The 13,868-nt window shown below is 38.7% G+C and overlaps 2 protein-coding genes across 2 annotated transcripts; both read right to left on the bottom strand.

Moving 5' to 3' along the window:
- Nucleotides 1-2,700: 2,700 nt before the first annotated feature.
- Nucleotides 2,701-9,278, bottom strand: LOC101002424 (olfactory receptor 143-like). The gene has a single exon (XM_021926683.2). The coding sequence runs from the start codon at nt 7,177-7,179 to the stop codon at nt 6,247-6,249; it is 933 nt and encodes a 310-aa protein (XP_021782375.2). The 5' UTR covers nt 7,180-9,278; the 3' UTR covers nt 2,701-6,246.
- Nucleotides 9,279-9,680: 402 nt separating this feature from the next.
- LOC101002775 (olfactory receptor 8B3) lies at nt 9,681-13,226 on the bottom strand. The gene has a single exon (XM_021926684.2). The coding sequence runs from the start codon at nt 12,872-12,874 to the stop codon at nt 11,933-11,935; it is 942 nt and encodes a 313-aa protein (XP_021782376.2). The 5' UTR covers nt 12,875-13,226; the 3' UTR covers nt 9,681-11,932.
- Nucleotides 13,227-13,868: the final 642 nt, after the last annotated feature.

The raw sequence follows: 13,868 nt of genomic DNA, 5'->3' as shown, positions 1-13,868 counted from the left end.
CATTTTTAAAAGAGAGAGATAATTGTGAGTTGCTCAATAAACAGATAAGCTAAGAAGACTAATGCATTAATTTTAGGCAAATAAGATGGATCCAGTTCACACAGAAATAATAATGTGCATTGAGAAAATCTGGGAAGAAAAGAATCTTTCTAAGTGCTTGCAAAACTATGAGCCCAACAGAAGCTGGAGAAAACTCCTCAGCTCTGGAAACTTATTTTAGGTTGTATATATTTATCATTATTTTGTATTATTTCTCCAACAGCTTCTTTTTGAAAAGTCCAGCATGAAACTGTTGTATAGTGATAATTAATAAAAAGCAAGGTCCCGGACAGACCAAAAAACAAGGCTATTAACATATTTTGAATGGACAAAGTGTAATGGTTCAGGTATAGGAATTAAAAGAAGGTGAATCAAAGGGACACAGGAAAATTCAGAGGGAAATACCTGTGACAATATATGTAGCTATCTAATCTCCTCTAGGTATTTTCTGTCCTGTGTACATTATTTACATGATTCTGTATAATGTTAAAGTCTACCAAATATGTAATGGAAAGAGACTTACAAAAACTCACAAAACTGAAATATACAGCACCTCACTTTCTGAATGCTAAATATACAAGTATTTCTTTGGCTATCAACAAAAGTTGAACTACATAGTGAGCGCACCCAGTCCACTGGCCCTAAATTGGACTAAGCTATTTAACAACTTAACTATCTCATATTGTTGGATTAGGTGTTTGAGACCTAAACAAACACTTGGGGAAAAATGTAGTGAAAAATACTTAATAAAAATGTCTGGCAATACTTTATCAACTCGGTAGTGATTATATTGACTGCTTTCATTATTCATTAAATTATAAATGAATATTTTGGGAAATTCATTTCAATGCATATGATAAATTTGTTGATAAAATAAGGAAACAGAGTCCTTTCAGTATGTACCATATTAATGTAAATTATTTAAAACCCAAAATACACTTAAAATCAGAATTATAATTATTTTACTTTTATTAGATAACATTTTCAAATAAAATATCTTCATAATAGTCAATAAAAATGTGTGCTTGCTTCTGGAAAGTAATTTTTTCTATCAGGTTTGTGAATAAAGCTTGTAATTACTGTATGAGAATTCTTAGTAATTATAACTAACAAATATTTACAATCACCACCAACAACAAATTTGAATGTAAAAGTAACAGAATTTAAAATTGTTTTGAAAAAAATAGCCAAATATTTAAAATTGAAATCCCATTCAAACAAAGCAAATAGTCTTTTCTTTCATTGACAAATTTTATTTTGAATCAGTTTGGAACCAGCTTCACTTTTTTGCTTAATATTTCCAAATAACAAAGATACCCTAATTTTTAGAAAACTTGTGCATTTTTAGACCAGTCATGCTAACGGATGATACTAACAGAATACATCAGCTGGAAATGGGCAGAAGTATCTGATCTGGGAACAGAGAGACCAGATCACAGACAGCAGCACTTAAGGCTGGGCACTGTACTTCTTGAGCACCTGACAACCTCTTCAGCAAACCCCTGGGCCTCTTGTTCACAATAAGCTCTGTCACCCTCTGCATGTGACAGTTGTAGCTGGTATCCAGGGGTGAAGCATATCTTTGGTTGGGATTTTAAAGTGGAGCAATGAGTGCTATCTTGTCTCACTGCTCTTGCTCCTACCAAAGCCGTGGTGTGCCGTCACATCAGACTTCTTTACTCTTGACCACCCAGGAGTCCTTGCCAAGCTAAATCTGCCAGAGCAACCAGACTGAAACTCCCAACCTGATTATCCTAGGCTCAGTACCTTAACCTCAAACCCCTTTTGCCATTCTATCTGTTATGCAGTAGTTAGAAAGCTCTGTCCCAATCTATTTTCATAAAGGAGAAAGAATGAGACTTTTGGAAAGCAGTACCTCAAAACCTTTTCATTAATAAGTCAGCCTTGGTGCTATGTCAAATCCAGGACCTGATAACATTTCAATTCCTTTGGGTGATGAAATGAACTTGGTTGGTAAATAGGTACCATTTCATGAATCTCTAAATATAATTTCTAATTTAATGTTTTTCCTGAAAGTTAAACCTTGGGATGTTGCCCTTTTAAGTTTGTGCAACAAAATCTGTGTTTAAAATATATATAATTAATATAATTAAGCTTTTATGTAAAAAAAAGAAAGGTTTTATATGTCTTTAACATATATTAGTATGGTTTTCCAGTTTTAATTGTGTGTATGGAGAAACTATGATACAACAAATAAGAAATAAGTATTTGACAATATCTATATCTTTACCAAAGTACACATATAAAACTTATAAGCATTCAATAATTTTAAAATAAGCTTATACATTCGAAAGTTATTTTATATCTAATTTTCTCATTACATTAATTTTTTGTTTGAGATGGAGTTTGGCTCTTGTTGCCCAGGCTGGAGTGCAACAGAGCCATGTTGACTCACCACAACCTCCGCCTCCCAGGTTCAAGTGATTCTCCTGCCTCAGCCTCCCGAGTAGCTGGGATTACAGGCATGCACCACCACTCCCAGCTAATTTTGTATTTTTAGCAGAGATGGAGTTTCTCCATGTCAATCAGGCTGGTCTTGAACTCCTGACCTCCAGTGATCCGCCCACTTTGGCCTCCCAAAGTACTGGGATTACAGGTGTGAGCCACTGCGCCCGGCCTCATTATATTAATTTTAAAAGATAATAAACTTTAATTTAAACTTTAGTTATAAATATTATTAGAAGTGGTTTTAATTAAAAAGTGAAATCAATTACATTTGCCATGTCAACACAAGAAATTCAACCTATAAAATAAGCCGGTTGACTTCACAGAACTAAGTCAAGCTATTTGCTGATTCATTTTCCATGAGAGAGTGCTGGTGACTATAATACAATACTTAGATCACAAAGTAATTCTATGCCTGCAAATCACATTTTACTTTTTTTTAAGTACTGGGTGGTTATAGACATGAATTTTATACACCTCTTTCTATGTCATTATTAGAACATGAACTTCTAAAATATGTGCTTTAAAGCAAAATCCAAACCAAACAGTTATAAGGTTTCTCTTTAACCAGGCACTATAATGAATGTAGGCAAAAGAAAGATAGAAGCAAATATAGATATTCAGATTCTGCTTCAGGAGTAAAAGTTTTAAACAAAATTAAGTAAGTGAGATAAATATACTAATGAATGTAAAAACTTGACTCTTCACTCTAACACCAATAATTTTAATCACATAGAAGTAAAGTACTTAGCCAGCAATATCATCTTCTAAGGCTATTCTCACAAAATGTTTTAGAACTTTTCAAAAATTATGGTATCTTTGTATAAATATAAAAATTACAATGATAATTAATCATGTCCCCTACCTCTGATATATCCTTTGAGGGGCATCTTGCCCTGAGTTCATTCAAGGTAGTAATGATGCAGGATTTTTCTCAACCACTTTGCCAACTGGGGACCTCCATGGCTTGTGACACCCCCTACCCCAAGCCAGGGCCTTACTTAGCTCGTGTCCTGCCACTAGAGGCACCCCACCCACTTGGCCTGCCTATCTTATAGATCGTACCCACATCCAGCAGTTCCTGAGCTCTTGTCCCATGTCCAAGAAGAATGAGGTTACACTGATAATTCAAAGGATGAGGATGGGCAGAGAAGAATTTTATTGAGTGACAGAACAGCTCTCAGCCAAGGGAGGATGTGGGGAGGTGGCCCCCCACCACTGCATTCTGGTGGTTTCTCTCCCAGTGTAGCTGGATCCAGGGCTTCTTATGGACTCAGAATGGGGAGTGCGTGCTGATTGGTTTGTAAGTATGCAAAAAAGATTAAAGCAAAGACACCATTCAAAGGTGGGCAGAAAACAGTGTAGAAAATCAAATGGGAAAGGGTAGGTAAATGTAAAATACATGAAGTGTGGGGATCAATCAGAGGAAAGTGCACTAGAAAGAAAGACAGGTTCTCAATCCAGTCCATGGATTTCACTTGTAGCTTGGCTTTCAAGCTTTAAACTGTCTTTGGCTTGAAGGTAGGGTTTCAACCAGGGACCTGCCCCTATCTGCCTAGGCATTTCTGCCTCCTGCCACTATCAGTAATAGGCAATAGACAGTTTAACTTCTGTGTGGAGCCTATTTTCTATTCTTTTTGTTATGAGTAACTATTTTTGTTTCTAAATGAAGGCATATTATCTAATAGGCCTGTACAGTACGTACACTACTATGGAAATAGTGACATGCCTTTTCAGGAAGGCTTGACCCAAACTCCTCAGCCTCACCATTCAGGAAATTATCACTATTATTAAAAGATCTGGATGAAACATGTCTTTGGAGCTCACCCTGTTTACCCTACCTTAAAATCAAACCTTTGCAGAGGCAAGTGTATTTTTCTAGTTGGGGATCAAAGCCTTGAAGAGCATCTCTGTGCTGTAGGCATTTTGGCTGAAGGCACCATCATTCCCATACAACCCCCACCTTCCAGTTCATTCTGAAATAACTCCCCAGAAGTCCTCTTTCTTCCCAGACTTCTTTTTTTCAATTTATTTGTGGGATGAACAATAGTTTCAAAAATCAGGCCCTGCATCATAAGCTGTGTGACCTTGAGCAAGTCACGTATCATTTCTTCATCTGGAGAACAAGATAAGAAGATCTAAATGTAAAGGGATTTGTTAAAAATGCAGCACACAGCATGGGCCTCAGATTTCCTTTTTTATTGTCAGAGGAAAAAGAAGTCAAATTTACATATTACAAGAATAAATCTCAATCAGGCAAATTTGTGCCATATAATTTTGTTTGCTTTTTAAAAGAAGTATTAGATCTCTTTTTCAATAAGAACCCCTGTTACACAGCTAGGTAGACAGAAAATCTTGACACTCATTATACATGGCACTTTATTCTTTTGCCAAGAATATCATTGTAAAACTTTTAATCACAATCACAATCCACAGAGATTGTGGACATGAATAAGGTGGTAACAATGTCAATTCTATTACAACAAAATGTAAGTTGACCAATGTATTGTCATTCTATTGGTAGGATTTGAGAAAGGTGGATAGAGTTGTGAGCCTAATCCATCTGTAAACATCTGTAAGAATAGAACCTTGGTGCAAGAAGGTGTGCAGTTCCATTACAGTTGTGAGGCCAGAAATCCAGAATAAGAACCACTCTTAAAAGAACCCTGAAAAATTCTGGAGATTTTTACAACTTTACCTTGTCCACAATTGTTGTCATCCCTTCTGTCTTTTAATGTAGTTATAAATAATAAAACTAATGAAACAAGAAAGAATTCTATGTAATTGCTTCAGAGAAGGCAAGAAAAAAGTGAATTTGTCAGACAGCATCCACCTCCCTGGCGTACCATCGATGAGGGTGACACTTAAGAAAAAATAGTAGGTAGATAGGAAAGTATATCAGCTCAGCATCTCCATCTGGTATTGTTACTGGCTAATGTTGTGAAATCCCAGGTTCTTGGTGCCATGAACAAAGAATTGGACGTGACACACATGCATATAGCAAAGCAGCAAAAAGGTTTATTAAGCACAGTATGATCCGCAATGGATCAGGCTGACCCATGAGTGGTATCAGCCCTGGTTTATTACATTTCATGGCCTTTTACATGTTTTTATCATCACTTGCTTAACCTCACCTTCTCTCCTGTAAATGAATTGCTCATCCTTGCCTTTCCCTCATTGTGCCTTAACCTCACTTTATTTCTCATAAGTTAATTGCTCATCCTTGCTTAACCTTACTTTATCCCTTCTGACCAAATTGCTCATCTTTACTTTTATTTCTCACGACCAAATTGCTACAAGTCATTCCAACTCACTTGCCTTATATTACATGTTCCAACTCACTGCTTACTCCCTCATCAACTTGCTGCTTACGCCCTTATTTCGTATGTTCTATTGCTGCTATCTTGCAGGTTTTGCTTTCGCTATTGCTTAAGCTAGCCTACGTCCAACAGGTCCCCTTCACCCCCGACTTCACCCCCAACTTCCTGGGCTATTCTCCTGCCTCAGTATGGGGAATAAAGTTCAGGCTTGGGCCACCTTGGGATGGAGGAGGATTCTTCTGTCCAAGGATAGACCCACAGAGTTACATTGCATAGTGGGAGAAGAAAGGCAGAAATCTTGCTAACAAGACTTTAGAAAGAAAGATGGAGAGAAGGAAAAGAAGAATAGGAGGAAGCAGATAGAGAGGAGAGGAAGACTCAGCAATTGGAAAAGGGGCTAAGGCAGCACCATTGCCTCTACTCAGTTTGTAATTTTCTTTAGGGTTTTCTTTAGAGCAAGTTTGACATCCTTGTTCCTGAGACTATAAATGAAGGGGTTCAGCATGGGTACTACATTTGTGTAAAACACTGAGAGAAACTTCCCCTGACCCATAGACCCATCAGATGATAAATTAACATGAGCGAGCAGCCCAAATCCATAGAATAGGCCAACAGTTATTATGTGGGAGCCACAGGTACTGATGGCTTTGAACCAACCCTCAGCTGAGGACATGTGAAGGATATTGAAAAGAATCAAAGCATAAGAGATTAAGATAATGAGGCTTGATACTATCACAACTGTGCCCACAATAACAGACGTCACCAGCTCATTAGCATAGGTGCTGCTGCAGGAGAGCTGGAGCAGTGGGAAGATGTCACACATGTAATGGTTGATGACGTTGGAGTCACAAAAGATGAGCTTCATCATACATCCTCTATGGACCATGGCGCCAGCAAACCCCATCACATATGAACCAAACATCAGCAGAGAACAGATCTGAGGGGACATGGTGACTGTGTACAGAAGGGGTTTGCAGATGGCCACATAGCGATCATAGGCCATGGCTGTCAGCACATAGCACTCAGAGTGGACAAAAAAGCAGAAGAAAAAGAGCTGAGTTATGCATCCTGGAAAGGAGATGATGTTCCTCTCTGAAATAAAGCTCATCAGCATTTTGGGGGTAAAGACAAATGAATAACAGAGATCAATGAAGGACAGATTGAAAAGGAAAAAATACATGGGAGTGTGAAGGTGTGAATTCAGGCAAATTAGATTAATTAAACTCAAGTTGCCCACCATGGTGGTCATATAGTTCACCAAGAAGAGGAAAAACAGGGGCAATTGGAGCTCGGGTTGGTCTGTTAATCCTGTAAGAATAAATTCTGTCACTGAAGAGTCATTTTCCACAGCCATTCACTCGCTGGGTGTGATCTGTAGGAACAGGTGTAGAAAACATTAATAATGGACCCTCACTCTTTATCTCCAGAGGGAGAGCTGAATCTACTGGTTTACAAACCCAAGGGTGTCTGAAGACACATAGCAAGGCATCCAAGGCTTAATACTTTCTATGGTGATTCCTGAGAATTCCCTTTTCCTGCCTTTCTCCCCCATCATGTTGTGTGTCTGTCTGGTGAGAATGCTGGTAGACCTCCCAATGCATCTGCACAGTATTCCCTTCCTTCTCCTCAAGTTTCTCTAAGGACTAAAGCTGGAAAAAGCAATAAATTGATGGTATTGCCCCAGAACTTTTGATTTATATAGTTTTGAGCTTGAAAGGAAATTATCAAGACAAAAGTGATTCAATGCTTACTTTTCTATGCTTGGAGGACTAACTGCTGAAGGACCATCAGAGTCCTTCCTACCCACTGTCCTGAGAGGGTCAAAGTTGCTGATGATGAAGGCAGTAATTGTCAACAGCATAGACCTCCATCTTCGACATGCTAGAAGAGGTATTCTAGGGAATATGCCATAAAATCTGTTTGAGAATTTTCCCAGAAGGTTCTCCTCTCTTGTATGCAGGAAAACAACCACCTTATAGGAGCCTCCTAAAGTCAGATGACTTGAATAAAAATCTATTTCACGTCCCATAGTTCTGGGAAAGTTGATTAGAAGCACAAAAAATTATTCTCCACTTTATGATTTCCTCCCAAGTTTAATGAGCCCCTTGAAGGTAGATATTACCAAGACTGTGTTTACAACCTGTGTCACAGATCCAGCATCGGCTCCTTTGGGACTCAGTGTTCCACTCAGTTTATAATTTGACATCAAGAAGTCCTAATTCCCACTGCAGAAGGGTGAGCGCCTCCCTTCGTAATCATGCCCTGGAGTCTATGCACAATTCTACAGGAGAAATGTCCAGGGCACAGTCACTTGCCATTTCTGCTACCTTCCTACAAGACCCCAGGATTGTGTTAGTAAAATATTAGATCATAGCTTTAACACGATACATGCTTGCGGAAACCAACACAATAGAGATGTAGCCAAATGGTTGAGGGAATGGGAGCAGGGCCTCAAGTCAGGCTGAGTTTAAATCCAGGCTTCTTAACTTTCTCTGAGACCTCAGACAAGTGATAGAACTTCTCTGCCCCTTGTATATGTGTATTTGTCTCTATATAACCTATGCATATCTATAAACTAAGGCTAATTTTAAAAAGCTATCTCATAACGTTTTGTGGGAATTACATGAGTTACACATAAAGTGTTAGAAATGTGCCTGACACATAACAAGAACCTGGTTGGTGTTGGCACCCCTGCCCCTGTTACTCGTCCATATGTATATAAATCAGGATTTATTGATCTTGGTGCTTTTTACATTTTGGACAAGTTTAGGTTGTGGGGCTGTCCTGTGTAGCACAGGGCTCAAAGCACAGCATCCCTGACCTTACCCGTTAGATGCCGCTGATATTCCCCCCACCACACAGACACACCAATCATTAAATCAAAATTTTCTCCATTGTCAGACATCCCCTGGGGAGCAGCATTGCCCATATTTGAGAACCGCTGCTCTGTCTCTATAGCCTGCACTTCTGCCATAACAGTTTTTTAGAAAGTTCTACTTTATGTCTATTTATGTGTCTCAAGTTCAAAGTGCCCCAAATTGAATTCAGTGTTTTCTTAGGCTTCCCAAGGCTGCTCCTTCTCACGTCATCATTTTATAAATTATTTTTACCACCATCTGGGCATATAATCCACAAACTAAACTTAAGCACCTCCTTCTCCCTTACTATCTCTTCCAGTCTCCAAGTCCCAGAGAATATACCTCTTTGAATGATCTGGACTTTCTCTCAATTCTACAGCTTTCGTAGTCCCTCTTCATCTCAAACTTGGATTACTCTAAAGGTTTTCTAACAGACTCCTTAAAGGTGAGAATTTGGACCTTTCAGGTCTGTCAACACCACTGAAAACACACACACACCTCCTCTTCCTGCCCCCCGTACAAACTCCTACCAATAGGATTATAATTATAAATTCGGTTTTAACAATATACCTGTGTTATGTTATTAAGCCTATTTTTAAACACTATTCACAAAAAATTCATCAAGTACTATAATTGTTTTTCTTTTTTTCCTATAATCCCATATATTTTTCCTTTTTTCTTTATATATTCTTATCTTTTTTTTTTTTTTTTTGTAAATCTCTTCTCAGTACATGCCGTCATGGAGATACAATTTCATATTTATTTATTTATTTATTTATTTATTTATGTATTTATTTATTTATTTATTTATTTTAGACAGAGTCTCACTCTGTCACCCAGGCTGGAGTGCAGTGGTATGATGTCACTTCCCTGCCACCTCCACCTCCCAGGTTCAAGTGATCCTCCTGCCTCAGCCTCCCCAGTAGCTGGGATTACAGGTGTGTGCCACCACACCCACCTAATTTTTGTGTTTTTATTAGAGATGGGGTTTCACCATGTTGGCCAGGCTGGTCTTGAACTCCTGACCTGAGGTTATCCACCCATCTGGGCTTCCCAAATTGCTGGGATTACAGGCGTGAGTCTCTATTCTGTCCCATGGACTTGTTCACCTGACTTTATAACAAAACTAACCTGCGTTGATTGTCACAGCCTTATACTAACTTTTAAAATCAGCTAATGTAAGTCTTCTTTGTCATTTAGGGTCCCCTAAGTAGGAGATGTCAAGAAATGATAAGACCTCCAACACATATTTTGTTATACATGCCTATTAAGGATAAAATTGGAGGAAGCAAGAGTCAGCAATGAAGGCCTCAGATCAGGATGAAAGTCACCTATGAAGGAGAAAGAAATGGAAAGTTCGCATAGGAAAATCTCAGACCACAGAGTAGTTCTAAAAAGTCTTGGTTGGGAGGATAGGAAGTCTCTAAACAAAGATTTCCTATCAGAAAAGACCCATGTGAGATGGAAATTGCCAGCTCTCTTTAAGGCCCACTCGCCCTGCAGAGTCATTGACTGAGGGCATCTCAGAGTAAGAATGGACTCTGCCTAAACACCATGGTGGATCCAAAGAAGTGCAGCTATAGACTTTCAGTCAGCCATGCACGCCACCAATAGGTCTCTTGATAGGGAGCTGAGCAGTTCTTCTCTGAGGCTATCACAGTTCACCTCTAAAAACATAAATTAAACCCCAATGTTGTTCAGATTTATAATTGTCATTATTTTTATATGTTATTAATTATTAATTAAAATAATACATTTATTGTTGGTGTTCACAAGCAAGGTACTCCAATTCAGCCAGGCACGGTGGCTCACACCTGTAATTCCAGCACTTTGGGAGGACGAAGCAGGAAGATTGTTTGAGGTCAGGAGTTAAATTTTTTTCTCCAAATATTTAAAAATTAGAGAGGCATGATGGTGTGTGCATGTAGTTCCAGCTACACAGGAGGCTGAAGAAGTCTTCTACTTCATGCTATACACAAAAGTTAACCTAAAAATGGGCCAAAACCATACGTACAAAAAAACGTTTAAACTGTAGGCTGAAGTGGAAGAATTACTTCAGCCCAGGAGTTGGAGGCTGCAGTGAGCTATGATTGAGCCACTGCACTCCTATCTGGGTGACAACCTTTATATAAAATGTGTTTCATGTCTTAGTGGTGAGATAAAATTTAAATAGGCCCACAAAATATTTGTAGAAATATAGTTTATTAACATTAATATACATTTCTTATGATAAACCACATTGGATAAGGAAAAGGTTGTATAAAATATTTCTGCTAACTTGATGTGTAGTATTTACCTATAAGGAGTAAAAAAATAACATTTGCAGTAGGAACTACATGCTTTTTTCAAAATTGTCAGTGCTGTTTTAGATAGTAATAAATGAAAGTTTTGTAATGTAATCTATATTCCCCGTTATTGGAATCCTGAGGTGCAAATGTATTATTTCTCTAATCATCCTCTGTTAACACTGACTTTGGCAATAAAAGGTGGAGATACACATATTCTTTGCTATATCAAATGGACTGGACTGATAGAGGTTCTCAGAAGCAAACGGCATGTGGTACAAATTTTGCCATTCTCAAAGGGAACAAGAAAAGTCAGAATAATAAAAGGAAAAATGGTGAGAACATAGAACAAAAGGACAAGATCACTGGGATCTGATTCTGCTTTATGCTACCTACATTTGTAACAGAGACATTTCATTAAATCCAGCTGCCTGTATCTGTAACAAAGTTGATAAAAATAAAAATGCTTCTATCATATTTGGCACTTCTGTGTTTAGGTGAGAAAGCCATGACTTTGACATTTTTATAATTCATGAAATTTACCATATTTGTCTAGTTAAGAGTAGCCCAGGAGAGAGGAAGTGTATAAAATGATAATGAAAAATATCAGTGCATTATGTTCCTTTTACAAATATGCCGTGACCTATTTAGTAAAATTGTGAGAAGTGCCAGAGATGCAAAAACAAAAAAAAAGAGACAAGATGATTGCATAAGAGAAATGATAAGACAAGTTTATTAAATCACACTTAACATCATCTGTAGAAGCAACAAAATCTCTTCATGAAAAACCTAACGTAAATGACGAGTTAATGGGTGCAGCACACCAACATGGCACAGGTATACATATGTAACAAATCTGCACGTTGTGCACATGTGCCCTAGAACATAAAGTATAATAAAAAAAAGAAAAACACTAATAAAAATTTGAAGTCCTTCAATTGCTTTACATTATTACTGCTTCTAATTAGAATATCTTTCTTCTCTGAATTTTAATCAGAGCTTTCCTCAGTGCAACTTTGACATCCTTGTTCCTCAAACTGTAGATCAGGGGATTGAGCATGGGCACCACATTAGTGTAGAAAACAGAAGAAACTTTTCCCTGCTCTGTAGATCCAGGAGAATATTTAAGATACATGAATGCTGCTGACCCAAAAAACAGAGACAGAGCAATGACGTGAGAGCTACAAGTACTAAAGGCTTTTGATCTTCCTTGAGTGGATTTGATATGAAGAATGCTAATGACAATGAAAACATAAGAAATGAGGATGATAAAACTGGGTACCGTGATATTAATACCCACAACGATGAGAACCACCACCTTGTTGACATAGGTGCTGGTGCAGGAAAGCTGGAGGAGGGGGAGTATGTCACACAAGTAATGGTTGATGATATTAGCACTGCAGAAGGTGAGTCTAAGCATGCAGCCGGTGTGGGCCGTGGCTCCAGCCAATCCCATTGTGTAAGCAGCAAAAGTTAGCATGGAACAGACCTGATGGGACATGGTGACCTTATACAGCAATGGATTACAGATGGCCATGTAGCGATCATAGGCCATTGAGGTCAACATGTAGCATTCAGAGATGACAAAAAAGAGAAAGAAAAACAGTTGAGTCATGCACCCTTCGTAGGAGATAATATTGTTTTTTGATACAAAGTCCATTAACATTTTGGGAGTGAAAACAGAGGAGTAACAGATATCAATGGAGGAGAGATTGAAGAGGAAATAGTACATGGGGGTGTGGAGGTGACAATTTTGGCTGATAAGAGTGATCAAGCCAAGGTTGCCTACCATGGTGACAATGTAGATCACTAGAAACAGGAAAAAGAGGGGTTGCTGGAACTCCAGACGATCTGTTAATCCAGCAAGAATAAATTCAGTCACTAAGGAGTTATTGTTAGCCAGCATTTTTTGTCTTCAAAACTCTGGGAAGACAAAAGAAAATTCCATTAGTAGGGAACACAGATTTCTTTTTATAAAATCTCATTCATGAGGAGGGGACTCAGGCTGTAGGAATTTGGGTGAGTTCCTCTTTGTTTCACGGGATCTGAATGTGCTGAATGTACTGCCACACCCACTCCTCAACATTTCAGTCACTGTCTTTTGTCTGCACAGGGTGAATGTGACAAACAATTGCTCCAGTCCTTACTAGAAGACAGAGAGGTGAAGTAGCTGAGGCACAGGCCTACTTGCTATTGAGCTTGGGTTGTGTGGATGTGTCTCATCTCCCTCGCTTCCACCTGGCTCTTCACTTCCTAGTTTCTTTTTTTTTTTTTTAAGACATATTTTCACTCTTGTTGCCCTGGCAGGAGGGGGATCTCGGCTCACTACAATCTCTGCCTCCAGGGTTCAAGAGATTCTCCTGTCCAGCCACCTGAGTAGCTGAGATTACAGGTGCATGCCACCACCCCAGCTAATTTTTGTGTTTTTAGTAGAGACAGGGTTTCATCATATTGGTCAGGCTGGTCTTGAACTCCTGACCTCAGATGATCCACCCGCCTCAGCCTCCCAAAGTGCTGGGATTATAGGCATGAACCACTGCGCCTGGCCACTTCCTAGTTTCTCCTTATGTTTCCATTATTCTGCTAGACACTTCAGTTTCCTTGTGATGTCCACCAGGTAAGGGAGGATTCCTTTAGGGCAGAGACCATGCCCATATTCTGTTTCCTAGACAAGGGTCTCCTATAGCATTTCCAGATACCTTACTGTAAGAATCCATGAAGTCACCAGGTGATAACTGAAGACCCTTGGTAGTTGAAGCCTTATGATTCACCACACACAAATCACATAAGTGTTTCTGCACATTCTCCTCTATTCCATCCTAGCTAGACAGAGGATGAAGAAAGGAAGCTGAATGTGCTTCCACAGGTCTTTGTAGGAGGGCATGAGAGAAACATAATTA

Source organism: Papio anubis, chromosome 12 (assembly GCF_008728515.1).
Source record: "Papio anubis isolate 15944 chromosome 12, Panubis1.0, whole genome shotgun sequence".
NCBI classification, from domain to species: domain Eukaryota; kingdom Metazoa; phylum Chordata; class Mammalia; order Primates; family Cercopithecidae; genus Papio; species Papio anubis.
The sequence above is the reverse complement of the archived record's forward strand: the minus strand, read 5'-3'. Positions and strand labels throughout refer to the sequence as shown.

Coding starts and splice junctions, on each gene's coding strand:
- LOC101002775 (XM_021926684.2), bottom strand. CDS start 12,874: ATGCTGGCTAACAATAACTCCTTAGTGACTGAATTTATTCTTGCTGGA.
- LOC101002424 (XM_021926683.2), bottom strand. CDS start 7,179: ATGGCTGTGGAAAATGACTCTTCAGTGACAGAATTTATTCTTACAGGA.